This window comes from Myotis davidii, unplaced genomic scaffold, assembly GCF_000327345.1.
Source record: "Myotis davidii unplaced genomic scaffold, ASM32734v1 scaffold729, whole genome shotgun sequence".
Lineage (NCBI taxonomy): Eukaryota > Metazoa > Chordata > Mammalia > Chiroptera > Vespertilionidae > Myotis > Myotis davidii.
The window spans coordinates 179,896-204,963 of NW_006299713.1; the positions used below are offsets into that span (position 1 = coordinate 179,896).

Consider the following 25,068-nt stretch of genomic DNA (forward strand, 5'->3'; position numbering starts at 1 on the left):
AAACCCCCCCTTGTGGGCTGTTTGCATGGTCTTGTTGTAGTTAAGCCTTGATTGTAGTTGGTATTACTGGGAGGAATTGACCTCCAAGCCAATTGGCTGTGAGAATCAGCTGTGTCTGCAGTGGGAGAACTTCTGTGCTGGAGACACCCCTCTGGGGCTAGACTTTGGGCTTTGGTGCTCACTGAGGCTGCCCCCTGTGTCTTTTATGGTTCCACGAGCTGAAAGCTGGATGGTCCCACTCTGACCTCTGGGTTTCCTGGCTCCTGGATCTCTAGGGAGGTGCCTATCTATCCTTTGCCTGAGGCTATCCAGCAAAAGCCTTCCCTGCAGGGCTTGGGCGGGGTGGGTCCCACAGGATCAACAGGGCGGGGCTAGCAGTTATGGCTGCTCTCAGAGGCTTTGCTCTCAATGTCCCGGTAATCACTGCAAGCCGCTCGGAGGGAAAGCTGCCCTCAAGTTCCGACCACTGCCAGACTGTCCTGCTTCTCCTGTATGAGTCTGGGTCCCTAGAGACTCGCCTAGAACTGGAGCTCAGATCCTGTGACTCCCTCCCGATTGAAAACGACAACCGCGCCCTCAGCTGCCAGCCCGCTCCACATGCACCTCCGCACCTTCGTATTTCACTTCTGCACCATGCCTCCTCTGAGTCTTGGTATGCTTTTCTCTTTCCTTCTAGTTGTAGAATTTCCCCTCAGGCAGCCTTCCTGTGGTTCTGGGTGATGTCCATTCTGTCTTTTAGTTGTATTTTTGAAGTGGTTGTTCGAGGTAGCAATCTCCAGTGTTTACCTATGCTACCATCTTGGTTTCTCCCTGTTGTAGTTTATCTTATTTGTTTATCAAAGTGCTACTTGTTATTAATGCATGAGTAGCCATCAGACAACTTCACCCAGAATGCACAGCAGTTCTGGAAGAGGGCTCTGCCTGGTGCGAAATACCTCTCTTTTTTAATCCTTACCCGAGGATATTTTTCCAAGGATTTTTAGAGAGAATGGAAGAGAAAGCAAGAGAGAGAGAGAGAAAAATGGATGTGAGAGAGACACATTGGTTGCCTCCTGCACAGGGCCCGGGCCTGGGAGGATCCTGCAACCGAGGTATGTTCCCTTGGCCAGAATTGAACCCAGGATCCTTTGGTCAGCAGGCTGAAATTGTATCCACTGAACCAAACCAGCTATGGCCATGTAGCCTTCTCACCCCTGTCATTTGCTTCCATGGATCAGGGTTATGATGGTAAATTCTTCCTTCCTCTTGGCAAAAATATCTCACTTTGTATAAAAATGCAGAATTGCTTCATGTGGCTAGAATACAGGGAATCTGCTTCATTCACATGATTAAAACATTCTTGTTCATGTCAAAGAAAAGTACCTCTTATTGTGTGACAGCTGTATGAATTGTAAATTAGGGTTATATCGTTGCGGGGGCGGGGGTTGGGGGGGAGATGAACTTTGCTGATGCAGTAATCCACCCTTAAAAAAGAATGAATCCAGTGCTGATGGGTTTAGTTCACTGGATTGAGCCTTGGCCTGTGGACTGAAGGGTCTGGGTTCGATTCCGGTCAAGGGCACATGCCTGGGTTATGGGCTCAATCCCCAATAGGGGGCCTGCAGGAGGCACCCGATCCATAATTCTCTCCATCATTGATGTTTCTATCTCTCTCTCCCTTCCTCTCTCTGAATTCAACAAAAACATTTTTGGGTTTTTTTTTGTTTTGTTTTTGTTTTTTAATTGTTTGGAATCCTTGAAGGCATCAGAGAGCAAACAAAGCTGTCATCAGAACCTGAGAAGGTTGGGGAGAAGAGAGACACTACTCCATAGGCCTTTTTTACATGTACATTTACATGGAAACACTCCCACAGACCTCTGTAAGCCTGGTGTTACCCTGATCAGGATTCATTCATTTTTTTTTTAAATCCTCATCCAAGGCTATTTTCCCATTGATTTTTAGAGAGAGGGAAAGACAAAGAGAACATTGATGTGAGAGACACATAGATTGGTTGCCTCCTGCACGAGACCCTACCAGGCCCTGGGCCGGGGAGGAGCCTGCAATGGAGACATGTGAATCGAACCCAGGACCCTTCAGTATGCCAGCCAACGCTCTGCCCACTGAGCCAAACCAAATAGAGCCGTGGTGCCTTCTCACCCCTGTCATTTGCTTCCTTGGATCAGGGTTCTGATGGCAAATTCTGCCTCCTTTGCAGAGAAGTGTCTGTCTCATTGCCATGTTAGGACCTCTGCCTCCACCTCAGCAGCTCAGGGAGCTACCCAGCAGCTGTCAGAAGGTGGAGGCTTTGACCTTTGACTTTTGTGTCTGCTTAGTGGTGCAGGTGGCAGACTGTCAGGTGTTTGTGTCACTTTGAAACCTTGAGTTGAAGTGTTGGATTTTTTTTTTAATGAGTTAAGGGTCATATGTTGATTTCTAAATACTGCTTTTGCTGCATTCCCCATAGGTTATGATGTATCATATTCCTATTGTTAAATTTAAATTTTAAAAAAATAATTTCTATTCTGGCAAGTAGCTCAGTTGGTTAGTGTCATCCAATGTGCCAACGTTTCTGGTTTGATTCCCTGTCAGAACCCAAATCAACAAATGAAAGCATAAATAAGTGGAACAACAAATCAATGTTTCTCTCTTTCTCTCCCTTCCACTTTCTCCCTCAAATTAATAAAACAAAAAAATTAAAAAAAGAATTTCTAATAATTTCTATTAGGGCATTCTTTTTTCTTTAATCCTGACCCGAGGATATTTTTTCCATTGATTTTAGAGAGTGGAAGTGAAGAAGAAAGGGAGGAAGGAAAAGAGGGAGGGAGAGAGAGAGAGAGAGAGAGAGAGAGAGAGAGAGAAACATTGATTGCCTCCCATATACTCCCCAATCAGGGCAGGGGGTCGAATCTGAACCTGCAACCTAGGTGATACGAGATTTTTGGACTGGAATACATAGTGTTCCACTGGGCAGGATGGTTCCCCCAGATTCTTTATCCACCGGAGTCAAAGAATGAATCCATGGATGGAAGATGGTATAGCAAAGGTGGAAATTTATTGAAGAACAAGGACAGATTCCTACATGGGGAAGGGGAAAGAATCTCACAGCATAGACTCCTACGTGGCGAGGGGGAGAGTCCCACCGAGTTCTTGTTTCCATGGTTTATAAAAGCTTCAAGTCCCTGTGTCCTGATATCCCCTCTGATTGGTCAGTATTCCCTTTTGAATTGGTTACTATAGTAACTCCTGAGCTCAAAGGTCAAATCTCACTTGGGACATGTGAGGCCCCCCTATTGTCGTATTCCCTCTGGGCTTTCTTCCTCCTTTATTTTTTAAAGACCTTTTGTTACTCTCCCAGTTCCCTTATCTTATGTAAAAGTAACTGTTGTTTCTCCCTTGTCTTATGGTAATGTAACTTCTCCCAGTCTGTAGCCCTGTGTTTTTTTCCCATGGACCCCCAATTCTAAAAATTCCCTAAACCTTCCTATTTCAACCCTAAAATATCTATTTCAGTCTCCCCTCTGACTAGGAAATCCCAAATGCCGTAGGAGACAGGAAACTCCAGTCTGTGGCTGATTCCGGCTGGCAAAGGGGTCGTAGTTTGGGGGCAGAGATCAGGGTCCCATCAGAAGATGGATGTAGTGGCCTCCATTTGCAGTTCATGTGGAGGACCATTCATAGCTTTAGAGCTTCTAAATGGGAGGATATGAAACATAAACAGGCAAAGGTTAAAGATGAGTAATAATAATAATATAAAAAAAAAACACAGTATAAACCAAGGTCTAAGAAGGGGAGCTAGCCAGTGGGGATGGCATTATATCTTCAATTGGTGCCCAGACTTCTGGGGCAAGAGGCTATGAGGCCTTCCTTTTAGCTAAGCTGCTTGAGCAAGAAGTGATATTCATGGCACAGACTTTGCCCTGATCAATCAAGGGCTTCTCTGTGAATAAAAATCTGTAGAGGCTTGAGAAGTGGTTCTGATCTTGTTCGTGGTAGTGGTAGCATAAGGTGTCCTATAGACTAAGATTTAACACATTTTACTCTGAAAGGTGTTATGCCCAGATTTCAGGATCCCCAAGAGACCACACCAGGGAGCCAGCCATGTCCGATGCAAAAGCAAAGAGTCTTTTATTCAAACCAGGGCTTGGCTCCCCTACCCTCCTTACTGATGCAGCAGCAAGTGGCAGAGAGACCCAGCCCTGTGGGAAGAGGGGTTTTATAGTAAGGGGAGGAGAGAGGACTGTGGGCCCTGCCAATTGGCCAGGTGCAAGTCCGTGCCTCATTACACAGGATGTGGTCGTATCTATGGCACGCACTTCTCTTGATTATCATCGATTAAATAAATCCTAGGTGTGGCTAGCAGAGGCTTGGGCTCCTTCCGGAAAGGAGATCTTTGCTGAGCACATGGCTCTGCCCAAAAATGAAGGATTCGGGGTAAGATGGAGGGCATAGCCCTCGCCCTTTCAAAAGGAATGTGGGGGATATATGTCCAATTTGAGATTATCTGACCCTGGATTGGGCTGCTTATAATATATTCAGGAGTTAGGGATTTGGGGAGCCAGTCTGGGTGAGAAAGTTGCTACACCAGAGATACAGAAAAAGGGCTCTAAGTAGGAGCATCTTATGGTGTTTCTGGGTCCCAGCAAGGGCAGAGAAGGTCTTCTCCAAGTACCAGCCGAGGGTTCAGGTGATACTTATGAAAAGACAAAATAAGAATTATTAAAAAGATAAAAACACTGATTACAGTGGGGCCTTGACTTACAAGGTTCCGAGACCGAGCTCGTTAAGGAGCTCGTTAACTCAAATTACTCTATCAACTCAATGCAAAAAATTGGTCGAGAGACAGCTGGTATCTCAAAAAACTTGTTAGTCGGGACACTCGTAAGTCAAGGCCCCACTATATCTAGAAATACCAGAGTGTGTTACTTAACTGGCACTCATTAACTCTTCAGGACCCCTTCAAAAGAGAAGCTCCAGGTACTGTATAGCAGTCGTCACCAACCTTTCGGACATCACGGACCGCCGGTGGTCCACAGACCACCGGTTGGCGACCGCTGCTCTAGAGGCTCACACAAATAGGAATTCGGTGATTCAGTTGATGGTAATGCAGCTTCATCCTTCTCTTGTATTCACATTCAAGGCTTACTCGAAACAGATCAATCTAGGAGTCGATGCTGCTGACCTGTTGGGAGACTTAAAGCTGGTGCCTATGAAAGGACTTTTTGAGCTGTTCAAAGGCCTGCCCAAATAAATGAGGGCTATTCCCCAAAATCCTGGGCCAGCACTGTCCATGTTAGCTGACTGCTTTGATTATTGGGATCTTCAAAGGCCAAAAGGGATTGTGAGTTAGGAGGCAGGGGTATATAGAAGAAGGCATCTTTGAGATCTAGTACTATAAACCACTTTGTGTCCTCCGGAATCTACGCATGTGAAGCATAAGGATTAGGGACAATTGAATGCATAGGAATCACTGCCCTATTTACTAGTTATAAGTCCTGAACTAGTCCTCCTCCTCTGTTAGGCTCTTGTACCCCTAAGATGGGGGTATTGTAAGGAGTATTGTTATATTGTAAATCAGCGAGCCAACATGAGACGCCTTAATAAGTCAAATTAATTTGGAGTCTCAGGCTAGCGGCCTGAGAGCAGAATATCTCTGTCAAATTCTGGGCCCCACATGGAGGAAGTCTTTCCTATTTATACTTTGTCCAGCTCTTTGCCTTCCAAATTTGGAATGAGACTTACGGACCTTCTGTGAAAGAAGTCCTGTGTGCTGGGAAGGGGCCGTGAGATCATATCTCAAGGTCTGGCTTGGTGCCAGCACTGACAACTCTGTCTGGGACATAGTTTCTGGCCTCTCTGGAATGGGAGTAGTCTTATTTTCCCTGTTATTTAAGCAAGCAAGTAGTTACAGAATCCAAAATAGCAGGGTTTAAATTTCAAACAGTAGTTTTTACACGAGATGGCGGTTACTATTCTTCAGTATAACAACGTTTCAATAAACCTTGGGCTTCTGAAATAGATGGCCTGTTAGACTATTGAGTCCTTCTTGAGCCCCAGGGTTGAGAAGATAGTCTCTGATGTGGATATGAGGCTTTCTGCAGGGTCAGGAAGGCATGTGAAAGGAACAACTTACAATGGCTGAGAAAAATATATCTTTATTGACTTCCCAGACATGCCTGTAATGGCTCCAGCCTCTGAGGATGATTTACCAGGGTTTGGGAGGAGTACAGAGATGGTGGCTGAAGCATCGGAAGTTAATTTCCTTGCCTCCCACTATCAGGCTAACCCGGAGCCCCTGGGTGGAGGTGGCAGTCTGAGGAGCCAGGTTGGGAGCCCTGGGCCCCGTCAGTCCTGTTGGGCCAGCTGGGTCACTAGCCCTGCTCCAAGGGACCTCTATCTCCTGAGACAGTCCAACTTCCAGTGATTTCCTTGATAGGAAAGGCAGGGCTTCAGGGGTCTACCATACTCCTTGGGGCAGCTCCAGTGTATAAGTCCAACCTGTCTACAGTCGTAGCAGATGGCCAGAACTGACCATTCACCTCCGGGCTCTGACTGGGGCTCCTACCCCCGAAGCATGGCACAAAGAGCCTTGGTTTTGGCCTGGCTTCTCCTTTGCTGTGTTGTGACACCTTTTTCCCCCTTCCGGTCTCTATTATGGAACACAGAAGTGGCACCTTGCAGGAGATTCTTTAAAGTGCTCTTGGGACTAATAGCCAATTCTTGTAACCTCCTGATGTCTAGGATAACCTGAGTGATAAATTTGTCCTTTAAAATTAGTTGTCCCAATTCTGAATCTGGGGTAATGTTGGTGTGCTTAACCAAAGCCTCACTGAGCCTTCCAAAAAGGTTTTCGTTAGCCCCTTGATTAGCCGTGGTTAATTTAGAGTAATTAACAAGCTTTGTTTTAGTACATCTGAGGCCTTCAATAATACAGAACTGGCAGTGTTCTCTTTTCCACCTCTCAGTTTCAGGACCTTGCTTTTCAGCTGCTGAGAGGGTCAGGTTTAGTATGAGCATGATGCCTCTATATGGGAGGTCAAATGCTTGAATGAGATTTTGGGAGACCTCAATATATTTGTCATGGTCTTCTGAGAATTTTACTAAATTATTTTTAATTTGTCCTATGTCTCAGGGTAAGAAGGGGATCTGGGTTAAAGTATGACCAGACCCTTCATCTATCTTGGGGCAAATTAAGGTTGGCTCAGCTCTGAGCGGGGATGCAGCCTCTGCATTTTCCCTCAGTGGACTTTGGGTTGTTATTGCCAGAAGCAAAGGACTAAGTTTACTGTTTCCCGCCTGCCTCTAGCTTGTAGAGTAAAGAAAGTCTGGACAGCCCTAGCCAGTTTGGCTCAGTGGATAGAGCGTCAGCCTGCGGACTGAAGGGTCCCGGGTTCGATTCCGGTCAAGGGCATGTACCTTGGTTGCGGGCACATCCCTATGGGTGTGCAGGAAGCAGCTGATCGATGTTTCTAATTCTCTATCCCTCTCCCTTCCTCTCTGTAATAGTAAGAGGCCACGGAGATGGCTATGGGGGCTGGGGCTTTGGGAGTGCAGATGTGAGAGAGGTGTAGTAGAGAGTTATGTGCACTTGGAGAGTGTGAATTCATGGCCATTGGGTCCTGCCATTGACATAAGAGCAAATGAAAGGTGAGTTCATTTCTGGTGGTGTCTGGATCATACAGTAAGGTGAATTTTAGGGTAATTTGCCTGAAAAGAGAGGTGTTGTGGTACTACATGCCAGGTCCAGAGCTTAGATGCCTTTTTCTACACAATGCCTTTTTTTGTTGAGGGATGACCGACTGATCAATAGGAACGAGATAGCATAAATTAGTGTTACCCAGATTTGAAAATCTCCACTGGCATGGTAAGGGAGAAGATAAGAGAAAAATAGATTATGGAGGTGGTGAACTATAATTTTGGAAAAGGTGATTAGGAAACAACTTGTCCTCACCATGGCAAATCTGTTACCTTTGAAGCTGTGTGAGAGAAGTGTTGTAAAAAGGTCCATTTTTTTTGGCGACCAGATGATATGCTTTGGGAAATTTTAGGTTAATTCCTGAAAAGAGGGTGTGTTGTGGTGCTACATGCCAAGTCCAGAGCTTAGGTGTCAGAGTTGTGTACACCTGTCTGTTGTTGAGGGCTGATACAATGATCAGTAGGAATACAATAGTGTGCATAGTGTGACTTGGTCTTGAAAATTTCCACTGGCCTGGGGAAGAAAGAGGGTAAGAGAGAAATATATTACAGAGGCAGTGAATTAGAATTTTTGAAAAGAAGCTGATTATTATGATCATCACAGCACATTTGTGTTATCTTTGAATGAAGCTGTGTGGGAGACATGTGCTTCCAAGAATTATGTTCATCAGGAGTGCAAAGTGATGGCCTCTGCACCTTGGGATAATAGTCAGTAGGACAAGGTGTGATGCCGTTTTTTTCACAGTTTGAGAAGGAGAATCTGGGAGACCAGAAGGTTATTGTCTGACAAGACCAGTGTCAAATAACTCACACTCTTGGGAGAACCAAGATGTCGGCGTAAGGTACAGACCTGTGCGTGCTGCCTCCCACAACAACATCGAGACTACCAACTATAAAACAAACAGTTATCATTCAGAACCATGGGAAAGCTGGCCCAGTGGAAGCTCTACAACTGGAAGGAAAGAAAGAAGAGCATTGAGACTGAGTAGGTTGTGCAGAGGCTCCAAGAACGGAGGCACGGAGTTGCGCGCCAGGCGGACTGCAACTGGATGCGCGGTTTTTTTCCGTCGGAAGGGGTTGCAGGCTCTCGAGTCCACTGAGCTGGTTTGGGGCAGAATTCTGAGGTCCCAGACCCCTACAGGGAGAGGAGGGACGGCCTTGCAATGGGCCGGAGAGCGAGAGTGGCTGTCTCACGGAGCTGCACGCCGGCACTCGTGTACACGAGACACTGAGTAGCAGAGAGGCGAGGAGTCGCAGAGATGCCATTGCCCCTTGCTCCGCCCTGGTGATTCCTGGGGACCCTGCCCTACTCAATTTACATCCCCACCCAAGCTGTGCTAGTGGCACAAAGAGAACCACCGGTGCTTTTGCAGCCCAGCCCAGCAGAATGCAGATTTCAACTCCTGACGTGGAACCTGTACCAGCAAATGCACAAGCAGGTCCACCAGATCCAGTCTCACATGGGACGCTGGGAGACGGCAGACAGGCAGTCTGTGCACTTGGTAGAAAACAAAATCCAAGCAAGCATACTAGATATTCAGCCACCAGGAACACCTGGAGATTTTGTTCAGTGGGGAGCCACCCAACAAAGGACAGGGTGCCAGACTTGTTGCTGGGATGGCCCCCATGGGGCAGAGACGGCCCCCGTGAGGCTGAGACAGCCCTGGTGAGGTTGAAACGGCCCCTGTGAGGTTGAGGCGGCCCCTGTGAGGCTGAGATGGCCCTTGTGAGGCTGGGACGGCCCCTGGGAAGCTGAGAAAAATTCCACATGAACTCACTCATTTGTGGATAATAAGGACCATTATAGACTGATGAACAAAAATGGATACAGAGGCAGAGCAACATTGAGTGGAATGTCAAACTACAGTGGGAACCCCTGGGGAGGGTTGGGGGCGGGTAGGAGATCAACCGAAGGACTTATATGCATGCATATGAGAATAACTAATGGACACAAGACATTGGGGGGTACTTTAAGAAAAAAAAATAACTCACACTCTCTTTATGGCCCACATCTCTCCCTCCCTATGTTCATGACAACCACTTACTGACAACAGGCAGTGTGGTCTACATGTGAGGCCTAGAGTTCAGGTATCTTTTATCTGCTCATTGGCCTTTAGTGTTCTGGGAAAACACAATAGGAATATAAGCAGAGAGTAACTTTGATCGGACGATGGCCTGGTATCTTCTCTGATGAAGAGGGAGCAGATGAATGTGGAGTGTGGGGAGTGTGACAAATGTAAAATCCTAGGAGAGAATCTGATGATGGAATGAATTGTCTCCAACTTTGAGGACCTGGCCATTGCCTTCTCTCAGGCGGAATGGGGGCTCCTTGATGAGGCTCAGAGACTTGAGTACTGTGATGTGATGCTGGAAGTTTTTGCACTTGTATCATCTGTAGGTAAGACCTTCACATCTATATTAGTGTCCTGAGTTGTTCTCTCTCCCTTTATTCTGCAGATGTAGCTCTCAGAGCCAGATGATGGGTTCTGCTAATTTCTCCCTCTGTCCTGTCAAATGTGCTGTTGCTGCCAGTGCTGAGCTGTATGGAGAGCCCTGAGCAATAGACTCACCAAACATCCCTAACATCCATTGCCTCGGAAAGTGTAGGGAGTGTGTGGAAGTTTTAAGTCTTGCATACAGCTTAATGGGACCCACGTTAACTTCCTCTTCCTAGGAAGGTGACTGTGTCCAAATCCATGGCTTCCACTTCTGTGCCCTTTCTCGAGTTAAAGCTTCTTTATGAAAGCCTGTGCCATGTTATGGGATTTACTTACATGAAACATGTGCAGTTCTTGTTAGACCCTCCTTTCGTTGTTTGTAATATTCTCTTCCCTGAATACTATTGCATGCTGAGTTGCTCTGGGCCAGTGCTAGCTACTTACCTCTGCTGTCCTTCACTTATACTTGAAATATTTAGGTTTTTGCGTACTTGTACAGAGAAGGTTCAGGGAGAACCATTGTGTATTTCACAAGGTGAACATGCAGGATGATCTTAGAGGAGGCTTGGCCCTATGGAGTTGCAACTGGGAGAAGCATGACTTAAGTGCGGTGTTTAGATCATACTGAGAACCTGCACATGTCCAACAGTGTTTAGGTGCAAGTGCCATTTCTACTTTTTCTTTTCCATACTGGACACTTTGCTGAATCATTATTTTATCTGTGACTTCCTGGCTTTTGGCTGCCTTCACCCTTGTGGCCTTTTTGCATCATTTGTCCTCCTGCAAGGTTTTCTCTGCAGTGTTCTCCAACATAGACCTGCTGATGTGTTATGAGGTGCACATGCATGCTTAAGTAGACCTCGAATACCAGCTATTCATTTATTGAATTTTAATTGGACTAAGATGTAACCAATTTTCTGCACTGCTTACCCAAGTCACAAGCAGACAAGCTCTGCTGAATGCTGTTAGCAGAAGAATGAGCAGATGATCTCTCTGCTGTTCTATGTGGTGCTTGTCATGCTTGTATTATATTTTGTTTGAGGTCACCCTTGTTTTTGACCTTCAGTAGCCAGAACTTCATAGCAACATCTTTTAAATCCTTCCTGCAAATATTTTACTTTCAGCCAGTTGCATGAAGCCAAGGTACTATGTGGAACACACTTTTGCAATGGGACTTCCTCTTTTTTTAAAAATATATATTTTATTGATTTTTTACAGAGAGTAAGGGAGAGAGATACAGAGTTAGAAACACCGATGAGAGAGAAACATCGACCAGCTGCCTCCTGCACGCCCCCCAGTGGGGATGTGCCCGCAACCCAGGTACATGCCCTTGACCGGAATCGAACCTGGGACCCATCAGTCCGCAAGCCGACGCTCTATCCACTGAGCCAAACCAGTTTTGGCGGGACTTCCTCTTGTCACCAGTCAACATTCATTTCCTCACCATTTTTCTATTTTCAGGTTGTTGGCGTAAAACAGAAGATGAGTCCTGTCCTGACCACAGGGTATCTATACAAGGAGAATCACAGGTCAGGGCTTCTAAGACAGCACCAGCAACCCAGAGGACCCATCTCTGTAAGCAGTGTGTCTCAATGTTAAAAGATATTCTGCACCTGACTGAGTCACAAGCAACATACTTTGAGCAGAAAGCCTCTTGTAGTGACACATGTGGGAGAGATTTCTGTTTCAGTGCAAACCCTCACCAGCAACAGTGGGATTCTAGTGGAGAGAAGCCCTGGCAAGAAGCTATGAACAGGGCCTCGTTTATGACCAGATTAAACTTCTACTTATCAGGGTTGCCTTCAACCAATAGAGAGGTTGGGTTTAACTTCCAAGCTCTCTCAAGGTTTCTCCAGCACCAGACCCCTCTTAACACTGAGGAGCCACACAGTGGAACTGAGATTTCACAGACATTTCTCAAGGGGAAAAGTCATCATGAATGGAGTGAACATGAAAAAGCTGCCAGCCACAAGCAGAAAGTTGTTCAGTGTTACAGTGTGTGCTCTGGAGAAGTGAACTATGAGAGTAACAAATGTGGGAAAGTTTTTAGATGTACTGTTAACCTCAATAGACCCTGGAGAGTTCACACTAGAGAAAAGTCTTATGAGTGTATTGATTGTGGGAAGCCCTTCCATCAAAAGTCTTCTCTCACTAAACAAGACAAAGTTCACACTAGACAAAAATCTGTCGAGTGTAGTGAATGTGGGAAATTGTTTAGGTGCAATAGTCTCCTCCTTAAACACAAGAGAGTTCACACTGGAGAAAAGCCGTATCAATGTAGGGATTGTGGGAAGTCCTTCAGTCAAACCTCTCACCTCATTCAACACAAGAGAGTTCACACTGGAGAAAAGCCATATGAGTGTACTGATTGTGGGAAGTCCTTCAGTCATAGGTCTACCCTCACTGAACACCAGACAGTTCACACTGGTGAAAAACCTTATGAGTGTAGTGAATGTGGGAAGTCTTTTAGGTCCAATAGTCATTTTCGTTATCACAAGAGAGTTCACACAGGAGAAAAGCCATATGAGTGTAATGATTGTGGGAAGTCATTCAGACAAAACTCTGCTCTTACAGAGCATCAGAGAGTTCACACTGGAGAAAAGCCATATGAGTGTAGTGATTGTGGAAAGTACTTCAGTAATAGCTCTAACCTCCTTAAACACCACAGAGTTCACACTGGAGATAGGCCTCATGAGTGTATTGAATGTGGGAAATCTTTTTGCTACAAATCTGCCCTCGTTCGACACCTGAGAGTTCACACTGGAGAAAAGCTTTAAATGTGAAGGCAACGTTTTATCTTTCTCACTCAGAATAAAAACACAAAAGGAGAATCTTTTAGACCCATTTAACTCAATATAAACCCCTTTTATTGGACCATAGACTCTGCTAGATTCCTCATAAGTTTCATGTACAAGTGAGGCTTTAAAGAGCTTCACTGCATTTGCTAATCTGCTCAGGCCTACAACCTGATTTATTCATAGTAATGTTTATTGCTAGCTACACATTTCCCCCATCTTTCAGGTCATTTGTGGTTACCGTCCCAATAGAACTTTTCTTGTTTTGAGGCAAACCATTCAGAGACCCAATTTTTCACTTCTTTGTACATTTTGAAGTGCTGCTCAGAAAGTGCATGTGTCATCTATTGGAACAAATGCTAATCTGAAGAAGCAAGGGCTGGTGAATACGGCGGGTGGGTTAATACTTCTCAGGCAAGATCTTTCAATGTGTCTTTAACTGGTTTTAAAGTGTGTGATAGTGCGTTATCATGAAGCAAAATTACTTTGCCGCGTCTTCTGCCACATTCTGGTCGTTTCACGATCAAAGCGTGGTTCAAATTGATTATTTGTTGTTGGTAGCGACCAGTATTAACCGTTTCACCTCGTCTTAGAAGCTCATAATACACCACACCTTCCTGACCCCACCCAACGCAGAGCATTGTCTTCTTTCTGAAGCGATTTGGCCTTGCAGTCGATGTTGATGATAGACCTGGATCAACCCATGATTTTGTGTGTTTGGGATTCTCAAAATAAATCCACTTTTCATCACCAGTCACAATTCGATGCGAAAAAAAACTTTCGTGCCATTGAAGCAACATTTTGCTGATGACTTTTCGGTTTTCCATTTGTCTTTCGTTCAGTTGATGTGGCACCCATTTTCCTTCCTTTAAAATCTTTCCCATTGCTTGTAAGTGACATGAAATTGTTTGCTGAGCAAAGTTTAATCTTTAAAGGGGCCAAAGAGCCGCATGTGGCTCGAGAGACGCAGTTTGCCAACCACGGGTCTAGGTCAGTGATGGCGAACCTATGACACAATGTCAGAGGTGACACGTGAACTCATTTTTTTGGTTGATTTTTCTTTGTTAAATGGCATTTAAATATATAAAATAAATATCAAAAATATAAATCTTTGTTTTACTATGGTTACAAATATCAAAAAATTTCTATATGTGACGCGGCGCCAGAGTTAAGTTAGGGTTTTTCAAAATGCTGACACGCCAAGCTCAAAAGGTTTGCCATCACTGGTCTAGGTCATCGAAATCATCACTTTTAAAGCATTTAAACCAGCATTCACAAGTACCTTGAGATGGAGCATGTTTACCATAGCTTCCAGAAGTATGTGATAACTTCCAGCAGAACTATTCTTCAAAATAAAGTAATGAATTAAAACTTCCTGCAAATGCTTTTTTTGACACGAAATTTGACATTTTAAGCATAAAAATATATAGGATATTAACACCTTCAGAAAATTTGACATGAAGTTTTGAAGCTTGTTGTCAATACAACAAAATAGCATACATATCAAATCGCATATACTAGTATATCAACATATGTGTAACTCCACCTATTGAAAAATATCTGCATTATTAACTGGTACACCTGGTAAATGCAAGTATTTGTGTGGAAGCTGTTTCCCATCTTACACCTGCCTCACCTGAAGAGTATGTATCAATCACAACCTCTGCATGCTCAGGGGTTTTGCTTGAAAAAATTATGAATACTTTGAGCTCCTGGCAGATCTTCATTCCTTTCTCTCTAATTAGGGAAACTGACCTGACCCAGGTTTCATCCAGAGCACTTGTCCTTAGCTAAGAAGTGTTGCCTCTGTCTGGGACATTGTGGTTCTCACATTATGCTCTGGTGAACTGTTTCAGATTCCAATTCACCAACCTGCAAACTTGCTGTCCTTTGCTCTCATTCATGATCTTTTTATAAAGGTGATTTTCTTTTATACCTTTAATTTTGTTGGTTCTATGTACTCCCTATGATGAAAGGAAAGTTGTGATCTGTCAGCATGGAGAAGTAAACAGTTATGTTGGGGTCCCAAACTTTCTGTGCTTTGGAAGATACAACATGATGGTAGAAAACCACCCTTTGTCCAATATTGGCTTATTTTGTATTGCTGACCAAGGCCTTGAAAGAAAGACTGCATGACTCTGTGGTTCTAATTTGCATTCTGTTGCCTCTTTTATTGGTGAAGTCAATGGTCTTCGTGAAGAGGAGACCTTTGCTATTTTTCTGTGAACAATATGAATTATACTCTTTGCTCACAGTGTTTTACATAATTCTCAGCAATGGTTAGGAGAAATTCTCCGCATATACTGTAAAGGAGCCATGGGCCATGATGTCTGAGGTTTCATTGGCTGGTGCCATTTGTTTGTAGAACTCTGATGTTTAGATGGAATCACAGGACAGAAACACTGTATTCATAGTGAGTGGGATAGACTGCAGTAAATTAGATGAAAAGTGCCTCTTCTGAATGTTATCCACAAATGATCCAGGACCTGTGGCTTTTGTGATCTTTGTGTACAAACACTCTCAGGACCTCCATAACTGTTTCCTGGGGCTGAAGTCATTGGCAAAAAAAATAATCTAACGGGTTTTTTTTATTCCCCTGGCAGCTCTAGGTTCACCTCAAGGTTTGCTCAACAGACAAGACAGCAAACCTAGAGGAAGGATAATCCTGTAATCAGTCTCAGGATGTGTCTTTTGTAACCAGTGAGAATTGCTGTTGATTCTGATGGTAATAGTCTTCACTGCTTGCCAGTATTTGCTGACACTGAGGCAAGGCTGTTCCTCCCAGCAAATGAGAATTGACATACAAGGAAGTGTACTTTTTGCCCTGGCAGGTTTGGCTCAGTGGATGGAGCGTCGACCTGCGGACTAACGGGTCCCAGGTTCGATTCTGGTCAAGGGCATGTACCTTGGTTGCGGGCACATCCCCAGTAGGGGGTGTGCAGGAGGCAGCTGATCGATGTTTCTGACTCTCTATCCTGCTCCCTTCCTCTCTGTAAAAAATCAATAAAATATACTTTAAAAAAAAGTGTACTTTTCTAATGTGTACTATTTGGTGAGCCTTGACATAAGGATAAAACTATGAAATTGTGCCGAACCGGTTTGGCTCAGTGGATAGAGCATTGGCCTGTGGACTCAAGGGTCCCAGGTTTGATTCCGGTCAAGGGCATGTACCTTGGTTGCGGGCACATCCCCACTGGGGAGCGTGCAGGAGGCAGCTGGTCGATCTCTCTCATTGATGTTTCTAGCTCTCTATCCTTCTTCCTTCTTCTCTGTAAAAAATCAATAAAATATATTTTTTAAAAAAACTATGAAATTGTCATCATGTGAAATAAGCATCTGTCACCGATATAGTGGGACAAAAGTTGACTTACAGTTATGAGTACACTAAACACAGAACTTATTCTTTTTTAAAAAAATATTTATAAATTACTTTTATTGATTTTTTTAGGGAGAGGGAAGGGAAAGGGAGACAGAGAGATGCATAGTTCTCTTGCCTCCTCCCTGCCCTCTATTGGGATGGAGATGGGCATGTTCCCTGACCTGGAATGAATGCAACGACGGTCCAGTGAATGGGACAACACCCAGTCAACTGAGCCATCGCTGTGAGGGCAGAGTATATTCTTGTATTATTATTTATTAATTATGGTATTTTTTCCATACCAACAAATCTAAATCTACTTTTGTTACACCCTACTTTTACCTCCTACACTTTTATAATCTTTCTGTTTTCCCCAACCCTCGATGCAGTCATTGATTTTCCTTCCTTTACAATATATTAGTTCATATTTTTCATAATTTTATAGGCACTGTAAGGTATGTTCTTTAACAAATACTGGTTTTCTTCATGCTACACGTTATTTTGAGATTCAACACTTATGCTTATATGAATATTTAATTTATTATTGGTGAGTGGTATTGTGTTCTCTGGATAATGACTTTATTTATTGCTTTGTCTATGACTGTGGTTATTTCCAGGTTTGTGGTATCATAAATCTGGCATGAATATTTGTGTTCAGTTTTCTCTACATTTGTATATGTTTTACTTATCAAACTGTTGTTGTGTAGGTGAATGTTTTACACTTTAAGATGTGACCCAAATAGTCATTGGTTTTGCCTTCCCACAAACCCACAGTATTAAAAAAAAAATCCATTTTTTTGTAACCCTGCCAGCACATGTAATTGTTAATCTTTTTAATGCGTACCTTGAAAATGAGTATAGTGTTAACTCGCTTTTGTTTTAATTCTATTTACCTAAGAATTTTTGATGGTGAACATTTTTTCATACATTTATTTACAGTCTTTATCTCTTTTGTTAAAATGTCTTCTCAGAATCTTTTGCCAATTTTTAAATTGAATTTATTATTTTACTGAGTAGCAGGACAGTGCAGCATGTAAGATGTGTTTCAATTTCATTCACTCCTCAATGACTCCATGCCAGAGACCACAGCATAGCTGTATTAGCATGAAAGTGCAAAAGAGACAGTGGAAGGCAGATGGACCTTGATCTCAGCAGGGCTGAATCAGCATAGAGTGCTCCGCTGTGATTGCGATGGCTCAAGGCTATTTCCTGACCTGATCATCTTTACATTGATAACTAAACTTTACTGAGCTTTACTGACCATTGTTGATTCTATCTGCTCTGCCTGCATGCATTGCTAAAGGGCAGATGTGTAACCAAACTGAATAAAAGAGGCAGGACTCAGACTCGTGTGTTCCTCTTCTTGCAAGAGGCTCCACCTGGCCTCCCATGCCTTAAAAATTCGTATTTCTTGTGTAGTATCTTCATTGTGCGTCGGTTCTCCTACAGGTCATGCTGAAATCCACCGGGCAGGTTGCGGCAACTCCATGACTTTGCCATATGGAACCAAGGTTTTGAATACCGAAAGGAACATTGTTTTTCTCAATTTTTATCCTGTGTTCAATTTAAGCCAATTTGTACTGCATATTTAAACACTTAATCTACATTGTTTACATTCTCCAGCACTATTTTTTAAGTCTACACATTCAATAATACATTAAGTGATGTCTAGGTTTGTAATATTTTTAATATCCCTGGTGTAAACATGCTCATCATCAGGGGGTTCAAACTTCTTAAAAGATGGCAATGACTTCCCAAACTTCCTAAATCATGGCAATGATCATATCCCTGTTCATTGCCATCATTTAGGAAGTTTGAACCCCCTGGATGTGATAAGACATCTCAGTAGTCCATCATTTCCAACATTTGGATAATTTCCAACATACTGATACAGTGGCGACAAATTTGTTCAAGAACATTCTTAATAAAACAGTAAAATAATGAGAAGTGATGTTTTAAACATTTTTTCAAAGTTTATTTGATTTTAAATGTACTTATTTTGTTGTTAATCATCACCTAAAGGTATTTTTCCATTAATTTTTTTTTTAAAGAAAGAGTGGAAGGGAGGAGGAGAGACAAATATAGATGTGATGAGATACATTGATTGGTTGTCTCCTGCATGCACTCTAACAGGCAGCCAGATTGAGCCTGCAGCTGAGGTGCATGCCCTTGACTAGAATCAACCTCCCCAACCCCCCGACCCTTTGTCCTTCGACTAATGCTCTATCCACTGAGCCAAAGCAGCTAGGGCTAAAATGATCAGCGCAGGTATGCCTCCAGTAGAGGGAGGCCAGACTGTGGCTTAGGCCCGCTCCCCATGGGGAGCAGACCTCAGCCATCAGTCAGACATCCCCCGAGGGCTCCTGGTCTGCCAGAGGGCGCAGGCCAGGCTTAGGGACCCACTCCCTGAGTGCACAAGTTTTCGTGCACCAGGCCTCTAGTAATACATAAAAATAGTGGAAGAACAAATTGATGTTTCTCTCTCCCTCCCTATTTTTTTTTCTTCCTCTAAAATCAATGTATTTGTTTTATTCCCCCAGTTAGTTAACACACATGTAAACACCAGTACACTCTGAGGGTTCATGGTGAACTACCAGCCAGGGTTCTCATGAGGGCAGAGCATGCAAAGATGGAGAGAACAGTAGAAGTGCTGGTACTGTCAGTGAGGAGGGTGGGGAACCAGGGCTGAACTGGACAATCACCCACAGGGGATGATGACATCTATGCTCCCTGAGACTAAAACCTACGGAAAAGTTCTGTACCAGTACCTGCCCCTCTGGTCACTGCACCTTCCAGCCAGAGGTGGACACTGGGCTATTTTTGATTCAAGGGGTTAAGGAGCCCAGATTCCTCTCAGATGTCAAGGCTGGGAGCAGCAGTGGCAGCTGGGCAGGTGGGTATGGGCAGGAAAAAGCCCAGAGCAGTTGCCAGGGAGAGTTGGTGCTGGGCCATGTGTGTGGCTCTGAGACCCTCTCTAATCCCAGTCCAGGCTGGTGGCCACTCTGTTCTTTGGGGCCATAGTTAGTGGGACCTGGAACAAGCTCTGCTGCAGGAGGGAGGACGTGGGAGTCTGCATGTGCGCTAAGAAAACTAGTGACTCAGGCAGGCCCAACCTAGTCCACTGTAATGAAGTGGTTTGGCCACTGACCTGCTTGGGGAGGGAGAGGAGTTGTCTCTGCAGAAGCTGAATCTTTTTTTGTCAAGCATGATGGGTCACTGGGTGCTGAACCACGTGGTCCTATTGTGGATTGCTAGTCTGGTGAAGTTTAGTGACTAAAGAAGGTTGTAGATATTTATCAATCTAGTGAGAGAAAACAGAGGATAATCTAAGCCCCAGGGATTGATGAAGAGAAGGAACAGTTCATAGAACCCGAGTTTGAGCAAAGGTGGGGAGTTTGGGAAGACTCTGATGGCAGGAAGGAGGTATGGAGTGTGGAGGTGCTGTTTAGGGAGAACTCTAAGCCTTTAAGGAGGCACTGGAAGATCCTGAATCCCTGGAAAGGAATGAGAGGATGGGTGCATATAGAGGAAAGCTGAGGGTGAAGTATGCCATGTAGGAATGAGGAACTGGATACCCCTGGAGAGGGCTGGGGGAGTCCTATGGGACTCCTGGTCCCTGGAGAGCAGGTAACTCCCCTGGCCATGTGAAAGCAAGGCTGACACCTAATACAGGAAGGTGCCTAGGGCTGCTCAGAGCATCATTCCAGGATCCCCTGGCTCTGGTCATCTACTGGGCTTGCATGGCCACCTGGGAACACTTGCTCAGGAAGGAGAATTACACCCAGTTCCCTGTCCAAGGACACTGAGCAAATATATGGAGAGACCACATTTATCACAGGTTCATACACAATATGAATGGAAACCACAAGATCACCATTGATGTTCGTGGCATCATGTTAACCATCAGCCCCGCCTGAAGGAGCACTCACCTGGGCAATGCAAAAGGTAAAGGTACTTGGAGGCAAGGTAGTGACTGATGTCAATGTAAAAGAATATGGATGCTGGAATGCTTGCAGTCCTGTACCCTCCCCAATCAACATACTTAACATGTGGATCTTCACTTCAACCGTAGTGGGGGGACTGAGGCAGCCAGGGATTTACCCAGGGTCATACTCATAAGTGGGTTCTGAGTTTGCTGCCAATCACATCTGACCAAACTCCATTGTTGGAAGTTCACTTCTTTGAATCTTGCCAGTGATGGTTTAGGGAAGCTCTGGGACAATGTCCACCTGGATGAGGAGAAAGGGATCCATCATGACTGACTTCCACTGTCATTTCCTACCAATCTCCACTCCTCTTTTTGTCCCCTGCACAGCCCCCAGAAGAGTGTGGCACCATGTGGTGGCCTTAATGGAGCCCATCAAGTATGTCAGGTTCTTCTGCTGACCCCATGAAGTTGGCTGTAGCCCTTTGATATGATTTGACCAATGAAATGTGGTGGGGATGAAGCCTGTCCCTTCTAACAGATGAGTTTGGAAGCACTGAGACTAGCCACTCTATCTGTCCTTCTCTGATAACACCTAGGAGGTACCTATTGTTCAGTTTGATTGAATTATTGAATCAATAGCCCCTCCCCTAGGAACTGACCTTTAGACCACTTCACAATGGACATTCCACTTGTCTAGACCACAATCCACTTGCTAAGACCATTATCTCTCCCCTCCGGACTTCCCAGGATCTGGACCTGCACAGACAAAATTCTCCCCAGAAAAAGCCTTTAAAAACCACTGATGCCCATCACTGGAGGCTATAGCCATCTGGGGCTCAGTCACCTGGTGTGCGGATGATGGAATAAATTCGTAATCCCTCACCATTCTGGCCTCATGCATTCCTCCTTGGGTGACCTAACATTTGGTTCCGGAAACCCGGGAGGGTTCTGCGGGGATGGGGAGCCATCGTCCCAGCTTCAGTCACCCCAAGTTTGCTATTCGATGAGCAGTAGGCATCAGCAGCTCATCCAGGGCTTATCTATGAATCCTACTCGAGTGACTTGATTGCCGGCCTTGATCAGGCCTCTCTCATTGACTTCTTGAAAATCTCTCGTCTCAAAAGTCCTAGCGCTAGGCCAGAAGATTCCTCAGCCATTTGGCTTTGGGTCCTTCTGGATTGAGGACACCCAGTCCAGAGGGTCACCTCTCATTGCTTATGGTGAATTGTTTAGCAGCAGGAACGCCTGCCCTAAACACTCACCTTTGGATTTGTGGACTGTCACTCACCCTTCCTCTCTTGTGGGCCACGCCACACTTCCTCTGGACACTCACCAGGGAGAGCATGCCCAATCTCCTCACTTTTTGTAATACTGTTTGGCCACAACATAAACTAGATAATAAGTCTCAATGGCCTGAAAACAGTTCTTTCAATTTAATACACTGAGCAATTTAGATAATTGCTGCCCTCAATGGAAAATGGTCAGAGATTCCCTACATCCAGACCTTTTTTCACCCTTCAGTCCCAATAGTCTCCTCAGTCCTGCTCTACCCATCAGATCTTTAGCCTTCACACAAAACATTTCACCCCTAAATCTACTTTTGACCCAGCAGACCACCGACCTCCATCCCCTCCCCTCCCTCACCTGCTGTAGATTCCCAAAACCCAAACCCTCCTAACCAGCAACCACCTTCTCCCCCAGTCCCTGAGAGCCCAAACCCTGAGAACTTGTTCTCAGACCACCCAAAGACTGCCTTCCTCAACAGCCTCTTCTATTCCAGTGCCCATTCTACCCTAAGGGAGGTAGCAGGAACTGAGGGCATAGTGTTTGTCCACGTCCCATTCTCTATGTCTATGCCTCACACAGATTGAAAGGCATCTCAGGTCTTTTCCACTGACACGACTGCCTTTACTAAGGAATTTGAGTGCCTGACCCCATCCTATGACCTGACCTGTCATGACATCTATGTCCTCCTGTCCTCCTCTACAGAAATTTACCACCTTAGACTCCATCTCCCCAGAGGGAGCCCTTCTTCTAAACACCCATTTTATATTCTAATCAGCCCCCAACACACACCATAAACTTTGAAAAATAGATGCAGGTACACAAACCCCTCAAATAGACCTCATTAACCTGGCCTTTAAGGTCTTTAATAATAGAGACAAGGAGACCCAAATCCAAAAACAAAAGCGAGATCAGGCCAAGGCTAAGGTCCAGAAGGAAGCCTTCCAGCTCCCAGCCACCACTCTCATGAACCTCAAACAAAGTACTGGTCCTCCAACCGAGGGTAAGTCAGGGGCAAAGCCTCCTCTGGGCCCATGCTTCAAATGCAACAAGGAAGGACACTGGACCAAGTCCTGCTCAAACCTGAGACCTCCGGCTGTGTCCTGCCCACAGTGGCCTTTCCTTCTTAGGAAAGGCCGATGGAATAATTTCTGTAGAGGAGGACAGGAGGACATAGATGTCATGACAGGTCAGGTCATAGGATGGGGTCAGGCACTCAAATTCCTTAGTAAAGGCAGTCTGGCCCCTCTGGGTTGGACCTCAGCCAGTCCAACAAGGCCACCCTCTGGAGCTCCTAGACCTCCTGGGACTGGCCACTGATGAAGCTGGACAATGGAGAGTTCACATTGGAGAAGGTCCTATGAGTGTGCTGATGGTAAGAAGCCCTTTCATTAAAATTCTTCTCTCACTGAGCACCACAGAGTTAAAACTGGAGAAAAACCTTTTTCTTTCCTTTGGGGATTGTTTCATTGTCCCTGATTCCCAGTGCATGCACACTAAGAGCCAGTGACTCCAATTCTTGGAGCATGCGCACGCAGGGACCCTGATTCTCGGCGTGAGGCCACATCAAGCAACCGAGACTCCGATTCTCAGCACAGGCACAGGGGGACTCTGACTCCTGTCACGTGCCAGGGGATTATGATTTTTGGCACACGCCAGTGGGGTCTCTTTTCAGCATGGCACGGGTGGGGTCCCTGATTCTAGGTGCGTGCACGAGGCTGCACTGATCACCAGTGACTCTGTTCCTGGGTGAGCATGGCTCCCACCAACCCACAGCAACCACACGTCTTGGTGTTGGAGCTCTTCAGTGACACTCAGGTGGCACAAAGCTCCACCTGCATATGGCCCAGGCCCCTGCAACTCAGCGTTTGGCCCTTCTGGTGATCGAATGGGAGGACAACAAAACAATCCCCAGAGGAAAGAAAAATAGGAATCATCAAGAAAGGAAATAAGTAAAATGGAGGCATGCAACATGACAGAAAAAAAACTCAGGGTAATGGTTGTACAGTTCATACACTGGATGGATGAGAAAATCAACAACATATGCCAGGGGTGGGCAAACTTTTTGACTCAAGGGCCACAATGGGTTCTTAAACTGGACCGGAGGGCCGGAATCTTCCTTTTGTTAAGTTGTATGAGTTCCCTGTAAATGCTGGAGATTAAACCCTTATGGGGATACGGCTATACAATGGAATACTACGCTGCTGTAAAAAGGAAGGAACTCTTGACAATTGCAACAGCATGGATGGAGCTGGAGAACATTATGCTAAGTGAAATAAGCCAGTCAGAGAAAGATAAATACCACATGATCTCACTCATTTGTGGAATAGAGAGAAAAACATAGACTGATGAACAGGGACAGATCCAAAGACAGAGAAACAGCGAACAGACTATCAATCCCCAGAGGGAAGGGGGTGAGGGGAAGAGATTAACCAAAGGACTTCTATGCGTGCATATAAGCCAAACCAATGGACATGGACAACAGGGGGATGAAAGCATGAGTGTGTGTAGGGGGGAGGTTGGGGGTTAATGGGAGGGATGAGGACACACTTGTAATACCTTAACCAATAAAGAAAGATAAAAAAAAACACCATGCAAAATTGTCTCCCAAAAATTACATTGAATTACATAACCTCAACCGATGTTAAATTACTATGTCCATTTGTGTACATCTCTGCCCCAAAATAAACAGTTTCAATCTTTTAACTTGTGTCACTATGAAAAGTAAAAGCTTAACTTATGTGGATATTTTTGTCTATTCGTGAATTTGGTTTTATTTATGAGTCATTTAAATTTCTTCTATCAACAGATTCTGGCTTTTTTATTGATTCCCTATTGGTTGCCTTTTTAAAAGATCTTTGAATTATAGAGGTTTATGTTTGAGACACATTATGCCTTAAGCCTTCCCCACTACATTAGCATTAAGGAAAACAATCTCTTCCAATACTTTGTGATTTTATTGTATGTAAGTAAATATTTAACCTACCTGAAATTTGTATTGGTGTAGAGAATGTAATGAGCCATCTTCTTTGTTCTCAAATGGCTAGTTATCACAGTGTATTTAATGAATGTATTATTCTACACTAATTATGAGATGAAGCCTATATTCCTTTAAATCTCCACATATACTTGGATTTATATTAGGACATTTTATTTCATTTGACTTACCAGTATTATCTATATTTTTTCCCACTCTCTCTTTTTAGGGTTTACTATAAATCATTAACATATACAAATTGTTATTTATCAACACAATTTTTAATAATCTTAATATTAGGTATTAATATTAGAAATTTTAAAATATTATATTCCCATTGAAAGAAAAAAGTACAAAAACAATTATACTTTCTTAAAATCAGAATTAACAGCTAGTTTGGAATTTCTCTAGCTTCACAGATGTTTGATAATTTGAGATGGTGGCATAGGTAAACACCGGAGATTGCTGCCTCGCACAACCACTTCAAAAATACAACTAAAAGACGGAACGGACATCACCCAGAACCACAGGAAGGCTGCCTGAGGGGAAATTCTACAACTAAGAGGAAAGAGAAAAGCATACCGAGACTCAGAGGAGGCGCGGTGCGGAAGTAAAA

General features: G+C 44.4%; 2 protein-coding genes across 2 annotated transcripts in view; both read left to right on the top strand.

Moving 5' to 3' along the window:
• The window catches only part of LOC102772547 (zinc finger protein 883), an 82,918-nt gene that overhangs the window by 35,406 nt on the left and 22,444 nt on the right, over window positions 1–25,068 (top strand). The gene's annotated exons all lie outside the window — the stretch shown is intronic.
• On the top strand, window positions 9,944–13,175 carry LOC102772260 (zinc finger protein 501-like; the record flags this gene model as incomplete). The annotated part of the gene is made up of 2 exons (XM_015571800.1): window positions 9,944–10,070; window positions 11,572–13,175. Coding segments are annotated over 2 exons (1,443 nt in total), but the record flags the coding sequence as incomplete, so codon positions are not given.